This window comes from Xiphophorus couchianus, chromosome 18 (assembly GCF_001444195.1).
Source record: "Xiphophorus couchianus chromosome 18, X_couchianus-1.0, whole genome shotgun sequence".
NCBI classification, from domain to species: Eukaryota; Metazoa; Chordata; class Actinopteri; order Cyprinodontiformes; family Poeciliidae; genus Xiphophorus; species Xiphophorus couchianus.
The window spans coordinates 24,599,367-24,621,792 of NC_040245.1; the positions used below are offsets into that span (position 1 = coordinate 24,599,367).

Here is a 22,426-nt window from a genome sequence, read left to right on the forward strand (position 1 = left end):
AATTCACTACTTTTGTACAATGCTCCGTTATATTTTGACTAAAAATGTTTCAATTTAAATTGGAATTGCTTTTTATTTTATATAAAATATCTGACAGTGTGTAAAAAAAGATTCATGTTCATGCACAAGGTATATACTGTATATATTTATATATAAGTTGTACCACCTCCCGACCCCACTATGAACAATGGTGTTAGAAAATGGATGGATGGATATACTGTATATGTTGTATTTGAAGAAACATTTCAGATAAACATAAAAGTTAGTAAACAGACCTTCCTCTATTGTTCACATACTTATGAAAACACAGAAACTATTTTTGGATAGATCATGTAAAATATCACCTATGTTCTGTCCCATATTTGTTATGACATTAAATGGTGAACCGGCACTAGTAAAAACATTGTAATAAGCATAAAGTGGAAATTATATCCGTGTATATTTCATAAACAAACACAAAGGGAGGACACTTTCTTTTAGAAAGATCATCTGACGTATAAGAGGAGGGGATTTATAAATTGGCAAGAGGATAGTGAGATCCAAGTAGAGACACTTGACAAATGGGGATAAGGGCCATTTTTATTGCTTTGAGATTGGCACTGAGTTTTTTGGAGTTGACGTTACAGGTTAGATTGCCTGGCCATATAAATGGCTTAGAACAACAATTTCCTTCCGAACAAACGTCAAACACCTCTGGTGTCACTGCTGAGGCCTCATCTGTGAAATGCACTCTGCAGGGTAAATCTCGTTTACCTGCATTCTCAAGAGATGGGGACTTTGTTATTGGAGGTGTTTCCACCATTCACTCCCAACATTATGCAATGGTTTATAATTACACCACCCAGCCCGAGTCTCCGAGATGCACAGGGAGGTCAGTAAGAAAGAGAGGTGGAAAAATGATCTTATATGTGTTTGCTGCAAAGTTTGCCTTGATGCTGGAGACAAATAATTGAGTTGCTTTAAACATTTTCTATCACAATAAGCTAAATTGCGTATTTTTGTTGTTACAGTGAAAATATGATTAAGTTGGAGCAGAAGTAAAAAAATGTTTCTTTTGATCTAGATTTTTTTTTGGATGCATTTTCTGTTTTGAAATCCTGATATTGCCTTGACAGGAAGCACTTCAATATTTTGACGTACAGATGAATTGTTTATAACTACTTTATGCCCAGAAGAAGATCTGCTTGCTCTTTTTATCCTCCCCAATTTCATCTAAGCATCAGCATGTTTTGTTCAGCCTTACTGGCAGGGGTCTGCGTATCTCTCGCACTATTATCTTTGCCATTGAGGAGATAAACAACAGCACTGACCTGCTGCCTGGCATCAAACTTGGATATCGTCTCTATGATTCCTGCGTCTCAGTGCCAGTTTCAGTGGATGTGGCATTCCAGCTATTGAACGGCGAGGACCCAGCGTTCTACAAAGATGGTAATTGCTCCCAGTCTCGTGTGGTGGTGGCTTCCGTCGGAGACTCGGGATCCTCTCCCTCCATTATCATGTCACGCATCATGGGATCTTTCAAAATTCCTCTGGTAGGTAGTGTAAATTGATTGTAAACTAAATTTTTTTAAATAGCTCTGTGCAGGTATTCACCTGGTTTTGATTCTATCTCTATAGGTCAGCAGCTTTGCCACTTGTGCCTGCCTTTCAGACAAACAACAATTCCCGACTTTTTTCAGAACGATTCCCAGTGACCATTACCAAGCTGATGCACTGGCCAAGCTGGTGAAACACTTTGGTTGGACTTGGATAGGAGCCGTCCACTCGAACTCAGAATATGGTAACAATGGCATGGCCTCTTTTCTTGGGACGGCACTCAGAGAGGGGATCTGTGTGGAGTACATTGAATCTTTCTTCAGAACTGATCCAGCGAGAAAGATCCAAAGAGTTGCCAATGTTATCCGTAGGTTAGTAAGTTTGTTATTTTTGTATGCATATCAGAAATTTTAAGGTAATATTGGAGAAAAAGTTTATGAATGAACACTGTGATTTTTCTGTGGTTCCTTCACACTTGAATTCATGAACAATTGTGTTTTTCTGTTGCCTCGTGTCTTTTAAGTGAGACCGAAAACTGAAACTACCGATGATCAGCCGTGTCATAAATGTCTTTATCTTCAAAATGATTTGCTTATGTTTAAGTACTAAATAATGCAATCAACATATTGCATCTCTCTTCAGATCAACAGCAAAGGTTGTTCTGGCATTTACAGCTGTTGGAGAAATGAAAATCTTGCTGGAGGAACTGTCCCGGGATCCTCCTCCACCTCGTCAGTGGATTGCGAGCGAAGCCTGGATAACTGACCCAAACCTGATGAGTTTCAGTTTCTGTGCGGGTGCTGTCGGTGTGGCCATTGAGAAATCTGTCATCCCAGGACTGAGAGATTTCCTGCTGGATCTCTCTCAGTCAAAAGTGATTGCCTCTCCAGTACTTACTGAATTCTGGGAGGATGCGTTCAACTGCAGTCTGACAGAAAGTGAGAAACAATTTTCTTTTAAGTAATTTTTGACGCGTTATTTGTTTTCAAATATGAAAAGATTGAGTCACATATTAAAACAGATTAATGTATTTCTGTTTTAAAATCAAGATTTTTATTATGTTATTTCATTAGATTATTATTTTTTGACATTTCACCATAGGTAATAATTTTTTTAGAAATCCTAAACATATGTTTTTGTTTCATCTGCTCTTAAACAACAAATGATTTGTGTATTTCATAGGCTACTTGAAGAAGTCCCAAAATGTATGTTTTTGCACGTTAAAAGCATTTTCAATGAATGACGTTACCGTAAGAAGTCTAGACAAAGATTAACTAGAATAGTATCCCGAAAACTTTTGGAGCATTTTTTTTTTTTTTGAATTTCAAAGAAACAGTCGTTACTTTTTACTACCAAGATGTATATATTTTTTGTGGTATTTGGGTTTTGACACGAACATTGTTTTGTCTTAAATTGATAAACCCCATAAACCTACGTAATTTAACATAGTAGAAAGCACAAAAATTATTCATGACTGTTAAATTAAAAGTTAATTAAAAGGTTTATAATAATAGAACTTCACTTGTTGCTTTTGTGTGTGTCTGTATGTCTCTGCAGCTGCTAATCCAGACAAGAGAAGATGTGATGGAACTGAAGATATTAAAACCCTTAAGAGCCCGTACACTGAAACATCTCAGTTAAGAGTTACTAACCTTATGTACAAGGCTGTTTATGCTGTAGCACATGCCATTCACAATGCAGTGTGTCGAGAAACAAATGCAACCATTCAATGTGACAAGCACATCGGACTGGAGCCCAAACAGGTCAGTCAATGCATCTGGTAAATCTTCATACTTTTTATTAGCAACTAAAGACTAGACACTTAATTTCAACAATATTTTAGAATATTGTTCCAGTTTTTCTCTTTTATGTTACTTTGAAGGTTTTTAAAGAAATAAAGAATGTCAACTTCTCAAAGAATGGCTACCATGTGTCGTTTGATGCTAATGGGGATCCTGTGGCTTTTTATGAGCTGGTAAACTGGCAGAAAAGTGAGAGTGGAGTTATTGAACTGGTAACAGTGGGATACTATGACGCATCACTGCCAAGAGGCCAGGAGTTTCATATCAACAGGAACATAACCTGGGTGGAAGGTGGCACACGAGTAATAGCCCAAAACAGTAATTTCTTAGATTAGGAAGTTGAAAACAGATTTGTGAAAGCTGCTTTCAAAAAAAGTTCAAAAACTGTCATTTTGCTGATTTTTCTGTTTCAGGTTCCAGTGTCAGTTTGCTCAGAGAGTTGTCCTCCAGGAACTCGTAAAGTGTTGCAGAAAGGAAAACCAATCTGCTGCTATGACTGTATACCATGTCCTGAAGGAGAGATCAGTAATATGACAGGTAGATTCTAATGTGTTTCATATGCATCCATATCTTCAAAAAAACATAAATTAAGGATTGTTGTTCAATGCTATTATTTTGTTAGATTCTCCTGATTGCTTCCCATGCCCCAAGGAGTTCTGGCCAAATGCAAAGAGAGATGCTTGTTTCCACAAACCTGTGGAGTTTCTTTCCTTCGATGAAGTCCTGTCAATCATCCTGGCTGTATTCTCTGTTAATGGAGCCTTTCTGGCCATCATTACTGCATTAATTTTCTTCCATCACAGAACAACTCCAATTGTCAGAGCCAACAACTCAGAGCTGAGCTTCCTGCTGCTCTTCTCTCTGACTCTGTGTTTCTTATGTTCATTAACTTTCATTGGAGCCCCCTCTGAGTGGTCCTGCATGCTGCGGCACACAGCGTTTGGCATCACATTTGTTCTCTGTATCTCCTGTGTTCTTGGGAAAACTATAGTGGTTCTAATGGCCTTTAAAGCTACACTTCCTGGTAGTAATGCAATGAAATGGTTTGGTCCAACACAGCAAAGAATGACTGTAGTGTCTGTAACATTTATTCAGGTTATAATATGTATCATTTGGTTGGTTGTGAGTCCTCCCTTCCCAGTGAAAAATCTGACCACCTACAAGGAGAAGATCATCCTGGAATGTGCGTTAGGCTCTGCTGTTGGTTTCTGGGCTGTGCTCGGCTACATCGGCCTGCTGGCTGTGTTTTGCTTTGTGTTAGCTGTTCTAGCTCGGAAACTACCTGATAATTTCAACGAAGCCAAGATGATAACCTTCAGCATGTTGATATTCTGTGCAGTCTGGATCACCTTCATCCCAGCTTATGTCAGCTCTCCTGGAAAATTTACTGTGGCTGTGGAGATATTTGCTATTCTGGCCTCCAGTTTTGGACTGATACTGTGTATATTTGCTCCAAAGTGTTTTATTATTTTGATTCAGCCAGAAAAAAACACCAAGAAATATTTAATGAACAAAAGCTAAAACCAAAGACAAGTATGTAAAATAATTTTGGCATTATATCAGCTACAGTGAATTTTAACTTCTTACACTTTTTGTCAAATATGTCTGTATACTGTATACATAAATATATTTCTAGGAACATTTATGTTTTTATTCTTCGTTTATTTTTGTATTTGACATGCATTTAGTCTATATATGTTAAATCAGAGAACAGGCTTGAGATTCTACAAAATTTGCACAATGTTTAATATTCTTTAATGCATTGATTTAATATTTTATTGGATTGCATAAATAAAGGTTTTAAAACAAATAACGTATTGTGGAAATTTGGGAATTTCTGGAAAACCAAGAGTCAAAGTTAGAGAACAAGAGCAGCTTTATTACGCTTGCAAGCGGAGAGCACTGAGCAGTAACACTGTCAGAAAAACTCTGATTACATCACACAGAATGTCAGATTTTATTCACATTGTTCCATAGGTGGAGCAAGACAATTCCTGGAAGCTAAAAGATCAACACCCTCTTAGAAGAAAGATGAACTAGGTGAAGTTTCGGTCAAACAGACATTTTTGGCGGGACATCATGACATTGTACTAAACACAAATCACCCTTGTTCAGAGTAGTCAGCACAAATGTATTTCCACCCTAAGTCTCATTTCGCACTCTAAGTTCAATAGTTTAAGCCACAGTGGTGTGAATACTATTTCTTCGTCAGCAGCCAATTTGTCAGAAATGAGTTGTTGAGAAGAAACAAACTGCCAACTTGCTGAATGTGGTCAGCGTTTCCTGTCAAAACGATTTCCTGTAACCGAAACATGTAGGTGCAGCTCTGAACAGCAGAACAACTTCAACTTTAATATGTAAGACACAGATGATAAAATCTAATAAGTGGATGAATAAACTGGCTAGTAAAAGTAATAACGGCGTGAATAATTACTTCATTCCACAGTATATTCACGTCTGGATTTAGCCCATCTTTCTTCTGCTGCTGCAGAATTGTGAGGCATGAACACGTTATTAGCATAAAACTCAAATAAAATTCAACGACTGTAATGTTTGCAGACACATTAAATGTTATTGGTCATATGTCTGATTGAGCACCACATGGAAGTGCCACAACTCACACATGCAATTTTGGAACCTGAAGCATAAAATATTATGACTAATTTATATTTTCAGGTTTAATAGAGATACAAAAACAATATGTGTTACAATCTGGTAGTGATGATGATGAGAAATAAAGCAGGAAACAATTTCTGAACTACCAGGGCTGTCTTGTAAATCCCCATAAATAATTTTATACAGGCAAAAAATAAGTGAAATCAATTTATTAACAGAAAAATGTAGAAAAGCTAAAATTACATCCAAATTCTTCCAAAAACTTTCATTTGACTATTCATAAACTAGCATATTGTGATGACAGCAGAATAACAGATCAACACAGATCATCCTAAATATTTCTTTCTGTGATAAATAAGGACTGCAGTGCTTTTAGAAACAGGAGAAAAAACAAAAAAGTTACTTGCTATTTTCTGTTGTTTCCTCACAATTTCTTCATGTCTAAGAGAGACATTTTAATTTTTATTCATTAAATATTTCTTGGTGTTCTTCTCTGGCTGAAACAAAATGATGAAACACTTTGGAGCAAATATACACAGTATCAGTCCAAAACTGGAGGCCAGAATAGCAAATATCTCCACAGCCACAGTCAATTTTCCAGGAGAGCTGACATAAGCTGGGATGAAGGTGATCCAGACTGCACAGAATATCAACATGCTGAAGGTTATCATCTTGGCTTCGTTGAAATTATCAGGTAGTTTCCGAGCTAGAACAGCTAACACAAAGCAAAACACAGCCAGCAGGCCGATGTAGCCGAGCACAGCCCAGAAACCAACAGCAGAGCCTAACGCACATTCCAGGATGATCTTCTCCTTGTAGGTGGTCAGATTTTTCACTGGGAAGGGAGGACTCACAACCAACCAAATGATACATATTATAACCTGAATAAATGTGAGAACCACTACAGTCATTCTCTGCTGTGGAGGACCAAACCATTTCATAGCATTACTACCAGGAAGTGTAGCTTTAAAGGCCATTAGAACCACTATAGTTTTCCCAAGAACACAGGAGATACAGAGAACAAATGTGATGCCAAACGCTGTGTGCCGCAGCATGCAGGACCACTCAGAGGGGGCTCCAATGAAAGTTAGTGAACATAAGAAACACAGAGTCAGAGAGACGAGCAGCAGGAAGCTCAGCTCTGAGTTGTTGGCTCTGACAATTGGAGTTGTTCTGTGATGCAGGAAAATCACTGCTGTTATGACAGCAAGAAAGGCTCCACTAACAGAGAATACAGCCAGGATGATTGACAGGACTTCATCGAAGGAAAGAAACTCCACAGGTTTGTGGAAACAAGCATCTCTCTCTGCATTTGGCCAGAACTCTTTGGGGCATGGGAAGCAATCAGGAGAATCTAGACACAAAATTAAAGAAAAAGTTCTGAATATAAAGTGTGAATATCAGAAATGTGTATGTTAAACACATTAGATTCTACCTGTCATATTACTGATCTCTCCTTCAGGACATGGTATACAGTCATAGCAGCAGATTGGTTTTCCTTTCTGCAACACTTTACGAGTTCCTGGAGGACAACTCTCTGAGCAAACTGACACTGGAACCTGAAACAGAAACAAAATCTTGAGGTCTGCAAGCAGCTTTGACAAACTATTTGTTCTGTGAAGTGTTTAGGCTTATTACTTGTGTCCCACCGTCCAACCAGGTTAAGTTTCTGTTGATACGAAACTCCTGGCCCTTTGGCAGTGATGCATCATAATATCCCACTGTTTCCATTTCAATGACTCCACTCTCACTTTTCTGCCAGTTTATTAATTCATAGAAAGCCACAGGATCCCCATTAGCATCAAATGAGACATGGTAACCGTTCTTGGAGAAGTTTACTTCCTTTAATTCTTTAAGAACCTTTAAGTTAAGAAAAGAGACAGAAACTGAAAATAAATGACCATTCTCTCATGGTTTATGAAAACTTGTAAATGTGCAATATTCTGACCTGTTTGGGTTCCAATCTGACATGTTTGTCACAACGCAACAATCCATTTGTTTCGTTACACACTGCATTCTGGATGGCATGAGCCACAGCATAAACAGCCTTGTACACCATGTTAGTGATTCTTAACTGAGACGTTTCTGTGTACGGGCTTTTTAGGGTTTTTAGATCTGCAGTTCCATCACATGCTATCTTGTCTAAGGAAGCTAAAAAAATGAATACAGAGATTTTTAAAATCAATTTTATTATTTAACTAACTAAAACAAGTTCTGGATGGCTACATTAATTATTTTGAGGTCAAAGGTCAAAATGGTGATTTTTATTTTCAATTTTAAAAATAACTATAAATTTTATTGTTTTTGGGATGTAAGTGCATCTAGTCCACATACTTTTGCTATTTTGTTATTTCCATAATTAGCTAAGCATGGACAAAAATATGTAAAATTAAAGAGGATTCAATAGAAAAAATGCTTTATAAAATACATTAATATGTTGTATTTATTATCCAACATTGTTATATGGAAATATTATGAAATGCAAAGAAATTAAGTTGTTTCAAAACACGCTACTTTGGAGTCATATTGTTTTCAATTACATAGAGAAAATTTTTAAATCCTTTCATATGTTGAAAAAAGTACTTTTTAAATATCAATTTAAAAAGAATCTCACTTTCTGTCAAGCTGCAGTTGAATGCTTCTTCCCAGAACTTTGTCAGCAGTGGGGAAGCAGCCGCCTCAGAGGGAGAGAGACCAAGAAGGAAATCTCTCAGACCTGGTATGACAGATTTCTGAATAGCAACACCTATGGCTCCCGCACAGAAACTGAATCTCATCAGGTATGAGTCAGTTATCCAGGCTTCGCTCGCGATCCACTGACGAGGTGGAGGATCCCGGGCCAGTTCCTCCAGCAAGACTTTCATTTCTCCAATAGCTGTAAACGCTACAACAACCACTGCTGTTGAACTGAAAACACATACAAATGCACTGTCTTTAACTAATCCATGTAGAAATGTTAGTATATAAGACAAGTAGACAATGTTGAATTTCTTTGCATGGAGATGCAAAGCTTTACATAACAAAGTAATCTCCAGTATTACCATAATATGATAAAAGCGCAGGCAAAAGTAAATGGTGTACAAACCTACGGATAACATCTGCAACTCTTTGGATCTTGCTCTGCGGGTCGGTTCTGAAGAAGGATTCAATGTACTCCACACAGATCCCCTCTCTCAGAGCTGCCTCAAGAAAGGAGGCCATGCCATTATTTCCATAATCTGAGTCTGAGTGTACAACACCTATCCAAGTCCAACCAAAATGTTTCACCAGCTTTGCCAGAGCGTCAGCTTGGTAATGGTCACTGGGAATTGTTCTGAAAAATGTTGGGAATTGTTGTTTGTCTGAAAGGCAGGCACAAGTGGCAAAGTAGCTCACCTACAGTAAAAATCAATTATCAATACAAGAACATTTCAGAATAGCAGTTTCCAATAAATTCAGAGAGCTCACCAGAGGGATGTTGAAGGACCCAACAATGCTGGATATGCTGATGGATGGAGTGGATGCAGAGTCTCCGACAGCAGCCACCACCACTCCAGACTGAGAACAGTTTTCTCCTTTGTGAAACACAGGGTCCTGGCGGTTTGTTAGTTGAAATGCGATGTGCACTGCCACAGGCACCGAGACACAGGAATCGTAGATCTGATATCCAAGTTTGATGCCGGGCAGCAGCTCTGTGCTGTTGTTAATCTCCTCAATGGCAAAAACCATAGCACGAGAGAAGCGCAAACTCCTGACACTCAAGCTGAACAAAATCAGTCAATCAGTTTAATATTCACATTAAACGGAGAAAAAAGTCTTGACACTGATCATGTAACAAACAGTTGTATGCAATTGGGTCAATGAATCAAAATGGTCTCTGTCATATTTCAAATTGTAAGTAATCTGAAGAATTGAAAATATTTAGATTGAAATGTTTATGTCAAATATGAGACAGAATTTGTAAAGAAATAAAAATCTAAGATTTATTTCACCCACCATCGCAGCAATAATGCATGATACATATAATGTTGTCAGTCTCTCGCTCCTACTAACCTGCCAGTGCACCTCGGAGGTTCGGGCTTGAAGGTGTAATTATAAATCATCGTGTTATGCTGGTAATGAATTGAGAAAACACCTCCAATAAGAAAGTCTCCATCCTGTGAGAATTCAGGTGAGCGAGTGGCACCCTGGAGTGAACATTTCAAAGATGAAGCCTCAGTCGAGACGTCAACCCCTACAGGATCAAACTTTTGATTTAAGCCATTCACAGACCTGCTACGGCCAACCACTGAACTCAGCTCCAATAAACTCAATCCTAATCTCAAGATAATATAAACTGTCCAAATCTCCATCCCTCAAAGTTTTCTTTTTGAGAGTGACTCTGTTTTTCCTGGCTTTATAAACCTCCCTCATTATACGTCACATGTTTGTTCATCCCACATAGGACACTGTCGACATGGAATTTAGTTCTGTACATTTCCTCCCTACATTTTATTACCTTTGAAAATAGTCTTGTTCTTAAGAAACCTTTTATTTTTTTGATATTTTATGAAAACAGAGCCATGTTTGTGTGGTATTTTGGGTCGTAACAGTGAGACAACACTAGAAATGATCAACAAGGGCTAAAGGTCAAATGTTTCCCATCACTTAGGATGAACCCATCGCAAAGTGACATCGACAGGAGTGACAACAGCTGAAACATTTTCCACTTCCTTGTGTTGCGTCATTAACCCAGGTGTCCACATCTACGTGTACGAGCTCAAAATTCCACATGCTTGACTTTCGCCGGTCGCTTGGCTGGAGGAGGGCAAGTGATTTTCGCCTCATCGCTCAAGTTCCATACAAAACGAACGAAGAGGCAGCGACGCCCATGAGATTATTGCTTTTTAATTGTTGTGGATGTGTAGACCTTTGTGGGCCTCAGGGGAACATCTCATGAATAAAAAGCATAGAAAACCGATCCTGGCGAATACCAAAAGAAAGAATGCATACCAAACTTCCCATGATAAAGTGAAGTTCTTAAAGGTTATAAAGGTTGTTGAAAGTGTAGTCAAGGAAAACATTCATCCAGCAACCAGATTTACGATTTGGCTAAACATAACCAAAAATATTAACAGACACATAATCACAATCATGAAAAAGACATACCTGCAAATGTAACTAATGTAAATTTAAATAGAAGAAAATCACTGGCAGTATGACTGCCAAACAGGCAAGTGGCCAGGGAAAGCGAGATCTGCACCTCTCTGCTTAGGCTGCTGCTCCACAAACTGATCTCAAATTTAACAAAAGATAATGGATGGATTTGTGGTTGTGATTTTTTTATGTTTCGTACTCTTCTGGAACAGCGAAGGTTGCGCAGCAAATTACATTTGCTTTGAGAGGACTTTTGTTGATTTGTGTCCATATGTTCATAATGAGTTTTCATACATTTATATCTGTTCTGGCTGACTGTCCTAATAATCTGTCAGTTTCCACATCAGTAGGATTTATTGCCCCAATATGGAAATGTTGTTTTTTAAGACATGTTTAGTTGTGGTAAATGCTGCAATAAGTGTCTTGGGTCATGTAGGGTTGATGGCAGCCATGTTTTGTTTACAGCATGACCGTTTATGGAAATGCAAAATCAAGAGAAGCGTCAGCTTTAGCGGACCACTGTAAATGCGAATACAACGTTATGGATTAGGAAGGGCCAAAAAAGGACTACAGCAGACGTCAGCGTTGGATCATGAAGGCAGTGGAGTTTTGGGAGCGAGCCCACACATGAGCCGGTTGTACCTGAAGCGACATCCTCCAGCTATAAGTCAGCAGCAGGGGGCAGTGTCGGCTCGTCAGTACACTGATGGGGTGACCCCGCCTCTGGGAACTTAGCTGTGACACCACTGACAAAGACAAAAGAAGAGAATGTAATGATTGAGGAATCATAGTAAAAGTAACCTTAAGGCTTCATTGCAAATAGACACAATGAGTTTATTGGAAAATCAAGAGAAATAGCTTAGCATTTAGTTTTCCCATGTAATCCACGATGTTTTCGAGTTTTTTATGTTTGGATCTACCATAGTCCTACACAGTAGTTACAGATATCATAGTGTATTGAACTGGGTGACAATCCCGTTACTTAAAAACTTGTAACACTCAACATCGTTCAAAGTGTCTATTGGTACAACAGTGGTTTACCCACTTTGATTAAGCATATTTTTTATGTATGAACAATATTTCCACAGTTTCAACCTGTGTGCTTCCTTTTAACAAAAAATTACAATTTTCTTTTTACCTAAAACTCAATTGTGAAGTTTAACCAAAGATAAAGTTCACAAAGACCTTTATCTTTTCCAATGATATTTTTTTTTCATAATATGTACAATGCTAAATTAAACGTAAACTAAGGTGAAGTTGAATGCAGGTTATCTCAAACATGACTTCAGATAAGTAGATAGATGTGAACCCACCCTCTTTCCAACTCGTGACGTGATGTAGGCGCTTATAAAACTTTAAAACGACATTTACACCCGTCTAAAGGAGCCTGAGGAGCGGAGATGTGGACTTTTCTTGTAGATCCGAGATTCATAGTCAGCTTGTTGGAGCTGATGTCACTGGTTCTGCTGGGTGGGTTTGTAAATGTTCTGAAACAGAAGACAGACCCTGCAGAGGCTATTAATGTTGCTGGAGTCAGCACTGAGGCTTCATCCACCAGGTGTACTCTGCTGGGTACGCCTTGTGCACCTGCGTTCTCAAAAGATGGGGACTTTATCATCGGAGGGGTTTCCTCTATTCATTACCAGCTTTACACAATGATTTATAATTACACCACCAAGCCTGAGCCTCCGAGATGCACAGGGAGGTTAGTAAGAAGAGGTGGAAGATGAGGTTATGTGTTTGTTTTATGTCTTATGCAAAGTTTGTCGTCACAGTCTTGGTGTTACAATAGCATGTTGGTATTGAAACACACTCCTGTCATCAACATGTTTTATCGTTAAATTATTTTAGAATGGCAAAATCTAATTTCAACATACTGTAAATCTAAAATATAAATCTTTGAAACTTATTTAACAGATTTGATGATACAGTAAATTTCGCAGAATAAATTAAATATTTTATTGCCGGTGCACATGTGAATTGCATAATATTATGCAACAATTTAATGTTTTGCATGTTCAAATGTCTTTTGAATTTCATGAGCCCCTTTTTTAGAGCTTTTGTGTGACCGTTACAACTCAATGATTTTCTTCAGCTTCAATGCCCGGGGGCTGCGCTTCTTCCGCACAATGATCTTTGCCATTGAGGAGATAAACAACAGCACAGAGCTGCTGCCGGGAATCAAACTTGGATATCAGATCTATGATTCCTGCGTCTCGGTGCCTGTTTCAGTGCACATTGCTTTTCAAATGGCAAACGGTCAAGACCCTGTTATTTACAAAGGAGATAATTGTTCTCAGTCTGGAGAGTTGGTGGCTGCTGTAGGAGACTCTGGATCCACTCCATCCATCAGCATGTCACGCATCATGGGGCCCTTCAACATTCCTCTCGTAAGTAGTTTAAATTCTAAATCTTAAAAATGTATGAACTTATTTGACCTGTTCTAATAGGAAGTTTCTTTTTTCCTTTCTTGACTGCAGGTGAGCCACTTTGCCACTTGTGCCTGCCTGTCGGACAAACAACAGTTTCCTACTTTTTTCAGAACGATTCCCAGTGACCATTATCAAGCTGATGCACTGGCCAAACTGGTGAAACACTTTGGTTGGACGTGGATAGGAGCCGTCCATTCGGACTCAGATTTTGGAAATAATGGCATGGCCTCTTTTCTAGAAGCTGCACTCAGAGAGGGGATCTGTGTGGAGTACACTGAATCTTTTTATAGAGGCAACCCACAAAGTAAGATCCAAAGAGTTGCAGATGTTATCCGTAGGTTTGTACATTGATATTTTTTCCCCTTTTTTCAATTTTGTAATTTGAATATAATTTTAAAGATTACCTCAGTCTGAGCACTAAACACTTTGTCTTTTCAGTTCAACAGCAGTGGTTGTTGTAGCGTTTACAGCTATTGGAGAAATGAAAGTCTTGCTGGAGGAACTGGCCCGGGATCCTCCACCTCGTCAGTGGATCGCAAGTGAAGCCTGGATAACTGACTCAAACCTGATGAGATTCAGTTTCTGTGCGGGAGCCATAGGTGTTGCTATTCAGAAATCTGTCATCCCAGGTCTGAGAGATTTCCTCCTGGATCTCTCTCCCTCTAAGGTGGCTGCTTCCTCAATGCTGACTGAGTTCTGGGAGGATGCATTCAACTGCAGCTTGACAGAAAGTGAGAAGGTTTTCTTTATTTAGCCAAAATTGTGAAAGAAAAATAAGTATCTTTCATTATCAATACAAAAGAATCTATTCCTTTTTAGGTGTTCTTTTTGTACTAAATGGGATACAAAAAAACCCTAGATCTGATTTTTTTTTATTCCAAATATTTTATTTAATATTATTTTATCTGGAATATATTACACTTTTTAGATTTTTAAGCAGGAATTTGTAGGGCAGACAATTTGCATGAAACCATGCGGTTTTCTTTCTTACACTTTTGTTTTTGTTTAGTTTGACGTTTGGTGGACCGTGAAATACAATAGTCATGTATTTACATATGAATCTGTAATGGGATTTTACTTCTTTTTTTCTATTTTAACAATGACCATGAAAGTGCTGCCCTCTCCATTTATCTCTTATTTGTTTTTCTTCAGCTACTGATCCAAACAAGAGAGTGTGTGGTGGAACAGAAGATCTAAAAACCCTAAAAAGCCCGTACACTGAAACGTCTCAGTTAAGAGTTTCTAACATGATGTACAAGGCTGTTTATGCAATAGGGCATGCTATTCACAATGCAGTGTGTGAAGAAAAAAATGCAACTGTTCAATGTAACAAACACATTGGACTGGAGCCCAAACAGGTCAGTCTTTAGAATTTTAACGAGCCATTAGACTGATAACTTCATGTAAAATGAATTTAATTGAGAAATTATATTCCCATGATGTCCTTTGTTCATTTGAAGGTTTTTACTGAATTACAAAAAGTAAACTTCTCTAAGAATGGTTATCATGTCTCATTTGATGCTAATGGGGATCCTGTGGCTTTTTATGAGCTGGTAAACTGGCAGAAAAGTGAGAGTGGAGTTATTGAACTGGTAACAGTGGGATATTATGATGCATCATTACCAAAAGGCCAGGAGTTTCGTATCAACAGGAACATAACCTGGGTGGACGGTGGGACACAAGTAAGGAAGGAACAACAATGTAGCAAATGAACTTTCGTCAAAACTCTTTCTAAAATACTATTTTCTTTTTATCTATTTGTGTCCAAGGTTCCAGTGTCAGTTTGCTCAGAGAGTTGTCCTCCAGGAACTCGTAAAGTGTTGCAGAAAGGAAAACCAATCTGCTGCTATGACTGTATACCATGTCCTGAAGGAGAGATCAGTAATATGACAGGTAAAGTCAAATATAAGTCAAACATAATTACATCTTTGAATATCCTTTTTATTGTTGTTTGATTTATTTTTTCAGATAATCCTGACTGTTTCCCATGTCCGAGAGAGTTCTGGCCAAATTCAAACAGAGATGCTTGTTTCCACAAACCTGTGGAGTTTCTTTCCTTCGATGAAGTCCTGTCAATCATCCTGGCTACACTCTCCATCAGTGGAGCCTGTCTGGCCATCATTACAGCAATAATTTTCTTCCATCACAGAACAACTCCAATTGTCAGAGCCAACAACTCTGAGCTGAGCTTCCTGCTGCTCTTCTCTCTGACTCTGTGTTTCTTATGTTCACTAACTTTCATTGGAGCCCCCTCTGAGTGGTCCTGCATGCTGCGGCACACAGCGTTTGGCATCACATTTGTTCTCTGTATCTCCTGTGTTCTTGGGAAAACTATAGTGGTTCTAATGGCCTTTAAAGCTACACTTCCTGGTAGTAATGCAATGAAATGGTTTGGTCCAACACAGCAGAGAATGACTGTAGTGGTTCTCACATTTATTCAGGTTATAATATGTATCATTTGGTTGGTTGTGAGTCCTCCCTTCCCAGTGAAAAATCTGACCACCTACAAGGAGAAGATCATCCTGGAATGTGCGTTAGGCTCTGCTGTTGGTTTCTGGGCTGTGCTCGGCTACATCGGCCTGCTGGCTGTGTTTTGCTTTGTGTTAGCTGTTCTAGCTCGGAAACTACCTGATAATTTCAACGAAGCCAAGATGATAACCTTCAGCATGTTGATATTCTGTGCAGTCTGGATCACCTTCATCCCAGCTTATGTCAGCTCTCCTGGAAAATTGACTGTGGCTGTGGAGATATTTGCTATTCTGGCCTCCAGTTTTGGACTCATACTGTGTATATTTGCTCCAAAGTGTTTCATTATTTTGTTTCAGCCAGAAAAAAACACCAAAAAATATTTAATGAACAAACACTAATGTTATCTTATTAGAAGAATGGTCTCTAAATCACAAAATATGTAGATGATTTTTGAAGTGTTATTTTTGAAACATCTATTACAACTTATAAATGCGATGTGATTTGACTCTGACAAAACATAACCTGACTTGAATTTCAAAACACTTTTATGCCTTTATTCAGGTTAGATTCTCTAGCCTCTACATCCCATTGCTCATCTCAATTGTAAAATTGTCATTTACACAAGCATGGAGTTCTTATTTCTTTGAAGTAAGAACAATTTGACATACCCTTAGTTCCACTTGACATTTTTTTTTATCATCAATCAGTCATTTGAGATAAGGATAAGCACAGGTAAAGGAAATTTACCAAATCAATCAAAGTAAACCAAATCAAGTTAATTAAAGTCTTGGTTTGTAGGCTAGTTCTTTTTGTCTTTTTCCATAACATTCTCATTGTGGACATCATCCGTTGCTCATGATAACCAAATATTACCCTAAGAAAATGATTATCAATGGTAATGTTGAGTGACATGGAGAAAAAAAATTGGCATAAATAAGAAGTAAAAGCTGGACTAAGTATATGAAAACCGTAACATTTTAATAACAGCATCTTCATGATAAAATAAGTCTTCATTGTTATTGTGTCAACATATAACGTGTAGAACAATGAAACTGGTCATTAAGAATTCATAGTAATAAACCGTAAATGATGAATGATAAGCAATACCAAAAGAGTAGGTGAGCACTGACTTTTTCCTGTAGCAAACAAAGCAAGTAGACCCTGACTGGCATGAAAATGACTTCAAAGTTCCTCATTTCATGCACATAAATAAAAGGTAAAAAGATTTTTTTTAAAAATAAGAGACTATGAATTCCTATTAATATGCCAAAAATAAAACATTTAAACATATAAAAAATTATAACATTAAGAAATGCACAGGACTGCATCTGACCTTGAACGTATGCGTAAATCCACATAAATTAAATTAATTCTACAAAGTCTTTGGTAAGTCTTCAGCTGACATTGAACTACAAATCTTTTAGCTAAACAGACTATGCTCTCAGGATTGCTAAAAATCTTTTGAAGATGAATGTTGCTCTTTAAGGAAGGCATTTTCTTTTCCTGCTAAAATTGGAACTCTCTACATTTGCTCGAGCCAGATTCATTTCCGTTAGCTAATCCATTCTGGAGCAATGTTAAAGTAACTTATCTCGCCATAACGAGCAATGTTCTCGTTTTAAACAAAAAGCATTTATCATTTTAGCGAGAAACTGCTCCTAAATGTATTTCCAAGCACTGGATAACAGCATGTGAACATGAGTTTAATCTTGAGCAGCGTCAGGGTTGCACTTGTCTCTGAAGATCAGGCACCCAATGAGGAAGCGAGGACTGGTGCATCTTTGGTCATTCTGTTGGAGTTTTAGTGTTGTGCTCATCCGGTGTGAAACTCTGGAACTACAAAAGATGTGTATTTTGGTTCTGTGTTTAGAATATTTATGTAAATAAATTAATGTGTGGATATTTGTTTGCATCTTTCGATTGCATTACATACACCCAAAAGGTTTGCGCATAAAAAAAGAAATAAACAAAGTCCCACAATATAGATTTATTTGTATGTATAACAAATAATCAGCTAATCTAAATAGTTTTCATCATGTTTGGCCAGCAATGAATTTCTATAGGACAGAATTATGTTGAGTCCAAAACAACCACAACCTCCATGCTCTCCATTGCTGAGCACCCCTTATACAGATGTTAACCACAATAGTGAGCAACAGACGGTAATGGAGATATTCACAGCTGGGTGGAACCACATCAGACCGGTTTGAGTGAGACTTTACAATGGGGAGGCTTCTTCTATAAGTTACTCATGACATTACAAAAGTGCAAAATTCACTGGATTAAATAACTTGGAACATATCTAGAGATTAAAATATCTTGCCAAAATAGAATAGAATTTTTATTGCATGTATGCACGAACAAAAAGAAAACAAACAGATAAAAACATTTGATCAGACCAATGGACTCATAATATATGGGTAAAAGTGATCAACATATTTTTATAAAAGTTATACCTGCACTGGTCAATAATAACCACAATGATACTATATGAGGTTGGGTAGTTTCTAAAATCTACCCATAATAAAATGCCTGACAATAAAATAGACACATAAAGTCAGGTGAAATCAAAAACACAAACTTAGGTGACAAATTAATTGAATTGATATTGAGATCAATTGAAAACTGTTCAGAATTATACTTACAAGTTAAAAATATCTAAAGTACCTGCTAGGAGTTTTTAGTGTTTAGGAATTCAATTGATAATACACTTCTTCTGTAATTTTGCTGCTATTCTTTAGATAATTTACCATCAGTTGTTTTTCAAATATTTTTTTAGTGTTTTTCCCTGGTTGAAACAAAATGATGAAACACTTTGGAGCAAATATACACAGTATGAGTCCAAAACTGGAGGCCAGAATAGCAAATATCTCCACAGCCACAGTAAATTTTCCAGGAGAGCTGACATAAGCTGGGATGAAGGTGATCCAGACTGCACAGAATATCAACATGCTGAAGGTTATCATCTTGGCTTCGTTAAAATTATCAGGTAGTTTCCGAGCTAGAACAGCTAACACAAAGCAAAACACAGCCAGCAGGCCGATGTAGCCGAGCACAGCCCAGAAACCAACAGCAGAGCCTAACGCACATTCCAGGATGATCTTCTCCTTGTAGGTGGTCAGATTTTTCACTGGGAAGGGAGGACTCACAACCAACCAAATGGTACATATTATAACCTGAATAAAAGTTACAGGTGGCTGCACAGTGGCGCAGTTGGTAGCACTGTTTCCTTGCAGCAAGAAGGTCCTGGGTTCGATTCCCGGCCGGGGTCTTTCTGCATGGAGTTTGCATGTTCTCCCTGTGCATGCGTGGGTTCTCTCCGGGTTCTCTGGCTTCCTCCCACAGTCCAAAAACATGACTGTTAGGTTAATTGGTATATCTAAATTCTCCCTAGGGGTGTGTGTGTGTGTGAATGGTTGTTTGTCCTGTATGTCTTTGTGTTGCCCTGCGACAGACTGGCGACCTGTCCAGGGTGTATCCCGCCTCCCGCCTGGAACGTAGCTGGAGATAGGCACCAGCAACCCTCCCGACCCCATTAGGGACAAGGGTGAACAGAAAATGGATGGATGGATGGATGGATAAAAGTTACAGACAATACGGTCATTCTTTGCTGTGGAGGACCAAACCATTTCATTGCATTACTACCAGGAAGTGTAGCTTTAAAGGCCATTAGAACCACTATAGTTTTCCCAAGAACACAGGAGATACAGAGAACAAATGTGATGCCAAACGCTGTGTGCCGCAGCATGCAGGACCACTCAGAGGGGGCTCCAATGAAAGTTAATGAACATAAGAAACACAGAGTCAGAGAGAAGAGCAGCAGGAAGCTCAGCTCTGAGTTGTTGGCTCTGACAATTGGAGTTGTTTTGTGATGGAAGAAAATTAATGCAGTAATGATGGCCAGAAAGGCTCCATTAACAGAGAATACAGCCAGGATGATTGACAGGACTTCATCGAAGGAAAGAAACTCCACAGGTTTGTGGAAACAAGCATCTCTCTTTGCATTTGGCCAGAACTCTCTGGGACATGGGAAACACTCGAGAGAATCTGAACAAACAAAAAAAATACAAATATTTTTTCTTATTACATAAGAATTTAAGGATGTGGATAAATTTGAAAACATATTTGACCTTACCTGTCATATTACTGATCTCTCCTTCAGGACATGGTATACAGTCATAGCAGCAGATTGGTTTTCCTTTCTGCAACACTTTACGAGTTCCTGGAGGACAACTCTCTGAGCAAACTGACCCTGGAACCTGTAGTAGAGACAGAGAAAAGAAATTCAATTATTTTAAAACCAGCATTATCAAAACAATTAATTATTGCTAAGACAATCATCTTTTTGATCATATTATTTCTTTTCTCCCATCCAACCAAGTTAAGTTCCCGTTGATATGAAACTCCTGGCCCTTTGGCAGTGATGCATCATAATATCCCACTGTTACCAGTTCAATAACTCCACTCTCACTTTTCTGCCAGTTCACCAGCTCATAAAAAGCCACAGGGTCTCCATTAGCATCAAATGAGACATGATAGCCATTCTTGGAGAAGTTTACTTTCTTCAATTCAATAAAAACCTTAAAATAAAAGACAAAGGGACACTGTGAGCCACCTTTTTTTAGAGTGGATAAAAAAGATGCTAATCTCTAATTGTTCATGAAAACAGAAATATATTTTTCTGCATCTATGGACAGACCTGTTTGGGCTCCATTCGTACGTGGTCGTCATATGGAATTGATGTCATTTTTTTCTGACTCACTGCATTGTGAATAGCATGCCCTATTGCATAAACAGCCTTGTATATCATGTTAGTAACTCTTAACTGAGATGTTTCAGTATACGGGTTCTTAAGGGTTTTAAGATCTTCAGTTCCATCACACACTCTCTTGTTTGGACCAGCAGCTGGAGACAAACAGATACATTTGTTTTTCAAACTACATAATTTAGCATCGTGTACTCTTTATGTTATCTTCAATCAAAAAACCTGTAAATGTTTTTTAATAAATTCATGCAGCCCTATTGATTTGCCTCCGTAATTAGACTACCTACACATCTCTACAGATTGGATTTGGATATAGTATTGCTATTATTAATCAAAGTTAAATCAATCTAATTATCTTCAGGTCTACTTACTACTTACTTGTTGTCAGGCTGCAGTTGAATGCATCCTCCCAGAACTCAGTAAGCAGTGGGGAGGCAGCGACATTAGAGGGAGAGAGATCCAGGAGGAAATCTCTCAGACCTGGGATGACAGACTTCTGAATGGCAACTCCAATGGCTCCCGCACAGAAACTGAATCTCATCAAGAGTGGATCTGTTACCCAAGATTCACTCCCGATCCACTGACAAGGTGGAGGAGGATCCCGAGCCAGTTCTTCTAGTAGGACTTTCATATCACCAGAGGCTGTAAATGCCACCACAACCACTGCTGTGGATCTGAAGAGACGACAGAATGAGTTAGGACAAACTAGCAGCACATCACAAAATTTAACCCTTTCTACATATATTAGTGATACTAACTACATGGAAACATTTCTTAAAAACAAACACAAAAATCAAGATCTCCAACAATAAAAAAATCTGCACCATTTTTGTAAATTTACTCTAAAACAAAATGAAAAGCTAGGTCTACAAAAGCACAAACCTACGGATAACGTCTGCAACTCTTCTGATTTTGCTCTGTTGGTTTGTCCTAAAAAAGGATTCAATGTACTCCACACAGATCCCCTCTCTCAGTGCTGCTTCTAGAAAAGAGGCCATGCCATTATTTCCATAATCTGAGTCTGAATGGACGGCTCCTATCCACGTCCAACCAAAGTGTTTCACCAGTTTGGCCAACGCGTCAGCTTGGTAATGGTCACTGGGAATTGTTCTGAAAAAAGTCGGGAATTGTTGTTTGTCTGAAAGGCAGGCACAAGTGGCAAAGTGGCTCACCTAAAGCAAAAACAAAAAGAAGGGAAAAATATTAGGAAGGGTAGAATAAAATGACACATTTGATAGTTTTAGTCTAATCACCAGAGGAATGTTGAATGACCCCATGATGCGTGACATGCTGATGGATGGAGTGGATCCAGAGTCTCCCACAGCAGCCACCACCACTCCAGACTGAGAACAATTATCTCCTACGTAAACCACAGGATCCTGACCGTTTGCCAGCTGAAAAGCAACATGCACCGAGACAGGCACCGAGACGCAGGAATCAAAGAGACGATATCCGAGTTTGATTCCCGGCAGCAGCTCTGTGCTGTTGTTTATCTCCTCAATGGCAAAGATCATTGTGCGGAAGAAGCGCAGCCCCCGGGCGTTAAAGCTGAAGAAATGGATTAGGTGAAAGATGACATTTAATAAAAACTTTTAAAACTGTCTCATAAACATTGAAAGATATTAAGATTAGCAACAAAAAAAAAATTAACACAAAAAAAATAAAGAAATGAATCTAATGTTGGGAATGTC

The 22,426-nt window shown here is 38.4% G+C and overlaps 4 protein-coding genes across 4 annotated transcripts; 2 read left to right on the forward strand and 2 right to left on the reverse strand.

The window, feature by feature from the left end:
- The first annotated feature begins 560 nt into the window (after positions 1-560).
- Positions 561-4,859, forward strand: LOC114162037 (extracellular calcium-sensing receptor-like). The gene is made up of 8 exons (XM_028045784.1): positions 561-871; positions 1,238-1,532; positions 1,618-1,907; positions 2,179-2,474; positions 3,094-3,299; positions 3,419-3,640; positions 3,752-3,875; positions 3,961-4,859. The coding sequence occupies exons 1-8, from the start codon at positions 561-563 to the stop codon at positions 4,857-4,859; spliced, it is 2,643 nt and encodes an 880-aa protein (XP_027901585.1).
- Positions 4,860-6,362: 1,503 nt separating this feature from the next.
- LOC114161494 (extracellular calcium-sensing receptor-like) lies at positions 6,363-10,051 on the reverse strand. The gene is made up of 8 exons (XM_028044794.1): positions 9,987-10,051; positions 9,402-9,696; positions 9,040-9,329; positions 8,569-8,861; positions 7,903-8,105; positions 7,593-7,814; positions 7,390-7,513; positions 6,363-7,308 (listed from the first exon to the last, which is right to left on the reverse strand). The coding sequence occupies exons 1-8, from the start codon at positions 10,034-10,036 to the stop codon at positions 6,410-6,412; spliced, it is 2,376 nt and encodes a 791-aa protein (XP_027900595.1). The 5' UTR covers positions 10,037-10,051; the 3' UTR covers positions 6,363-6,409.
- Positions 10,052-12,520: 2,469 nt separating this feature from the next.
- LOC114161462 (extracellular calcium-sensing receptor-like) lies at positions 12,521-16,368 on the forward strand. Its single transcript, XM_028044744.1, has 8 exons — positions 12,521-12,774; positions 13,165-13,459; positions 13,550-13,839; positions 13,940-14,232; positions 14,654-14,859; positions 14,962-15,183; positions 15,271-15,394; positions 15,470-16,368. The coding sequence occupies exons 1-8, from the start codon at positions 12,521-12,523 to the stop codon at positions 16,366-16,368; spliced, it is 2,583 nt and encodes an 860-aa protein (XP_027900545.1).
- Positions 16,369-18,484: 2,116 nt separating this feature from the next.
- LOC114161492 (extracellular calcium-sensing receptor-like) lies at positions 18,485-22,264 on the reverse strand. Its single transcript, XM_028044791.1, has 8 exons — positions 21,989-22,264; positions 21,618-21,907; positions 21,114-21,409; positions 20,670-20,875; positions 20,342-20,550; positions 20,106-20,242; positions 19,560-20,017; positions 18,485-19,167 (listed from the first exon to the last, which is right to left on the reverse strand). The coding sequence occupies exons 1-8, from the start codon at positions 22,247-22,249 to the stop codon at positions 18,658-18,660; spliced, it is 2,367 nt and encodes a 788-aa protein (XP_027900592.1). The 5' UTR covers positions 22,250-22,264; the 3' UTR covers positions 18,485-18,657.
- Between the last annotated feature and the right edge of the window lie 162 nt (positions 22,265-22,426).

What these genes read in the sequence shown, in the direction of transcription:
- LOC114162037 (XM_028045784.1), top strand. Translation starts at nt 561, where the DNA reads ATGGGGATAAGGGCCATTTTTATTGCTTTGAGATTGGCACTGAGTTTT. An exon ending in CAACTGCAGTCTGACAGAAA is followed by an intron (nt 2,475 to 3,093) that starts GTGAGAAACAAT and finishes ATGTCTCTGCAG; the next exon opens with CTGCTAATCCAGACAAGAGA. An exon ending in AGAGATCAGTAATATGACAG is followed by an intron (nt 3,876 to 3,960) that starts GTAGATTCTAAT and finishes TTATTTTGTTAG; the next exon opens with ATTCTCCTGATTGCTTCCCA.
- LOC114161494 (XM_028044794.1), bottom strand. Translation starts at nt 10,036, where the DNA reads ATGATTTATAATTACACCTTCAAGCCCGAACCTCCGAGGTGCACTGGC. An exon ending in GTTGCAGATGTTATCCGTAG is followed by an intron (nt 8,862 to 9,039) that starts GTTTGTACACCA and finishes ATGTGTTTTCAG; the next exon opens with TTCAACAGCAGTGGTTGTTG. An exon ending in TCAGATTGGAACCCAAACAG is followed by an intron (nt 7,815 to 7,902) that starts GTCAGAATATTG and finishes CTTAACTTAAAG; the next exon opens with GTTCTTAAAGAATTAAAGGA.
- LOC114161462 (XM_028044744.1), top strand. Translation starts at nt 12,521, where the DNA reads ATGTCACTGGTTCTGCTGGGTGGGTTTGTAAATGTTCTGAAACAGAAG. An exon ending in GGGTGGACGGTGGGACACAA is followed by an intron (nt 15,184 to 15,270) that starts GTAAGGAAGGAA and finishes TTTGTGTCCAAG; the next exon opens with GTTCCAGTGTCAGTTTGCTC. An exon ending in AGAGATCAGTAATATGACAG is followed by an intron (nt 15,395 to 15,469) that starts GTAAAGTCAAAT and finishes TTATTTTTTCAG; the next exon opens with ATAATCCTGACTGTTTCCCA.
- LOC114161492 (XM_028044791.1), bottom strand. Translation starts at nt 22,249, where the DNA reads ATGATCTTTGCCATTGAGGAGATAAACAACAGCACAGAGCTGCTGCCG. An exon ending in AGAGATCAGTAATATGACAG is followed by an intron (nt 20,018 to 20,105) that starts GTAAGGTCAAAT and finishes TTGTTTGTTCAG; the next exon opens with ATTCTCTCGAGTGTTTCCCA. An exon ending in AAAGAATGACCGTATTGTCT is followed by an intron (nt 19,168 to 19,559) that starts GTAACTTTTATC and finishes GCCACTGTGCAG; the next exon opens with CCACCTGTAACTTTTATTCA.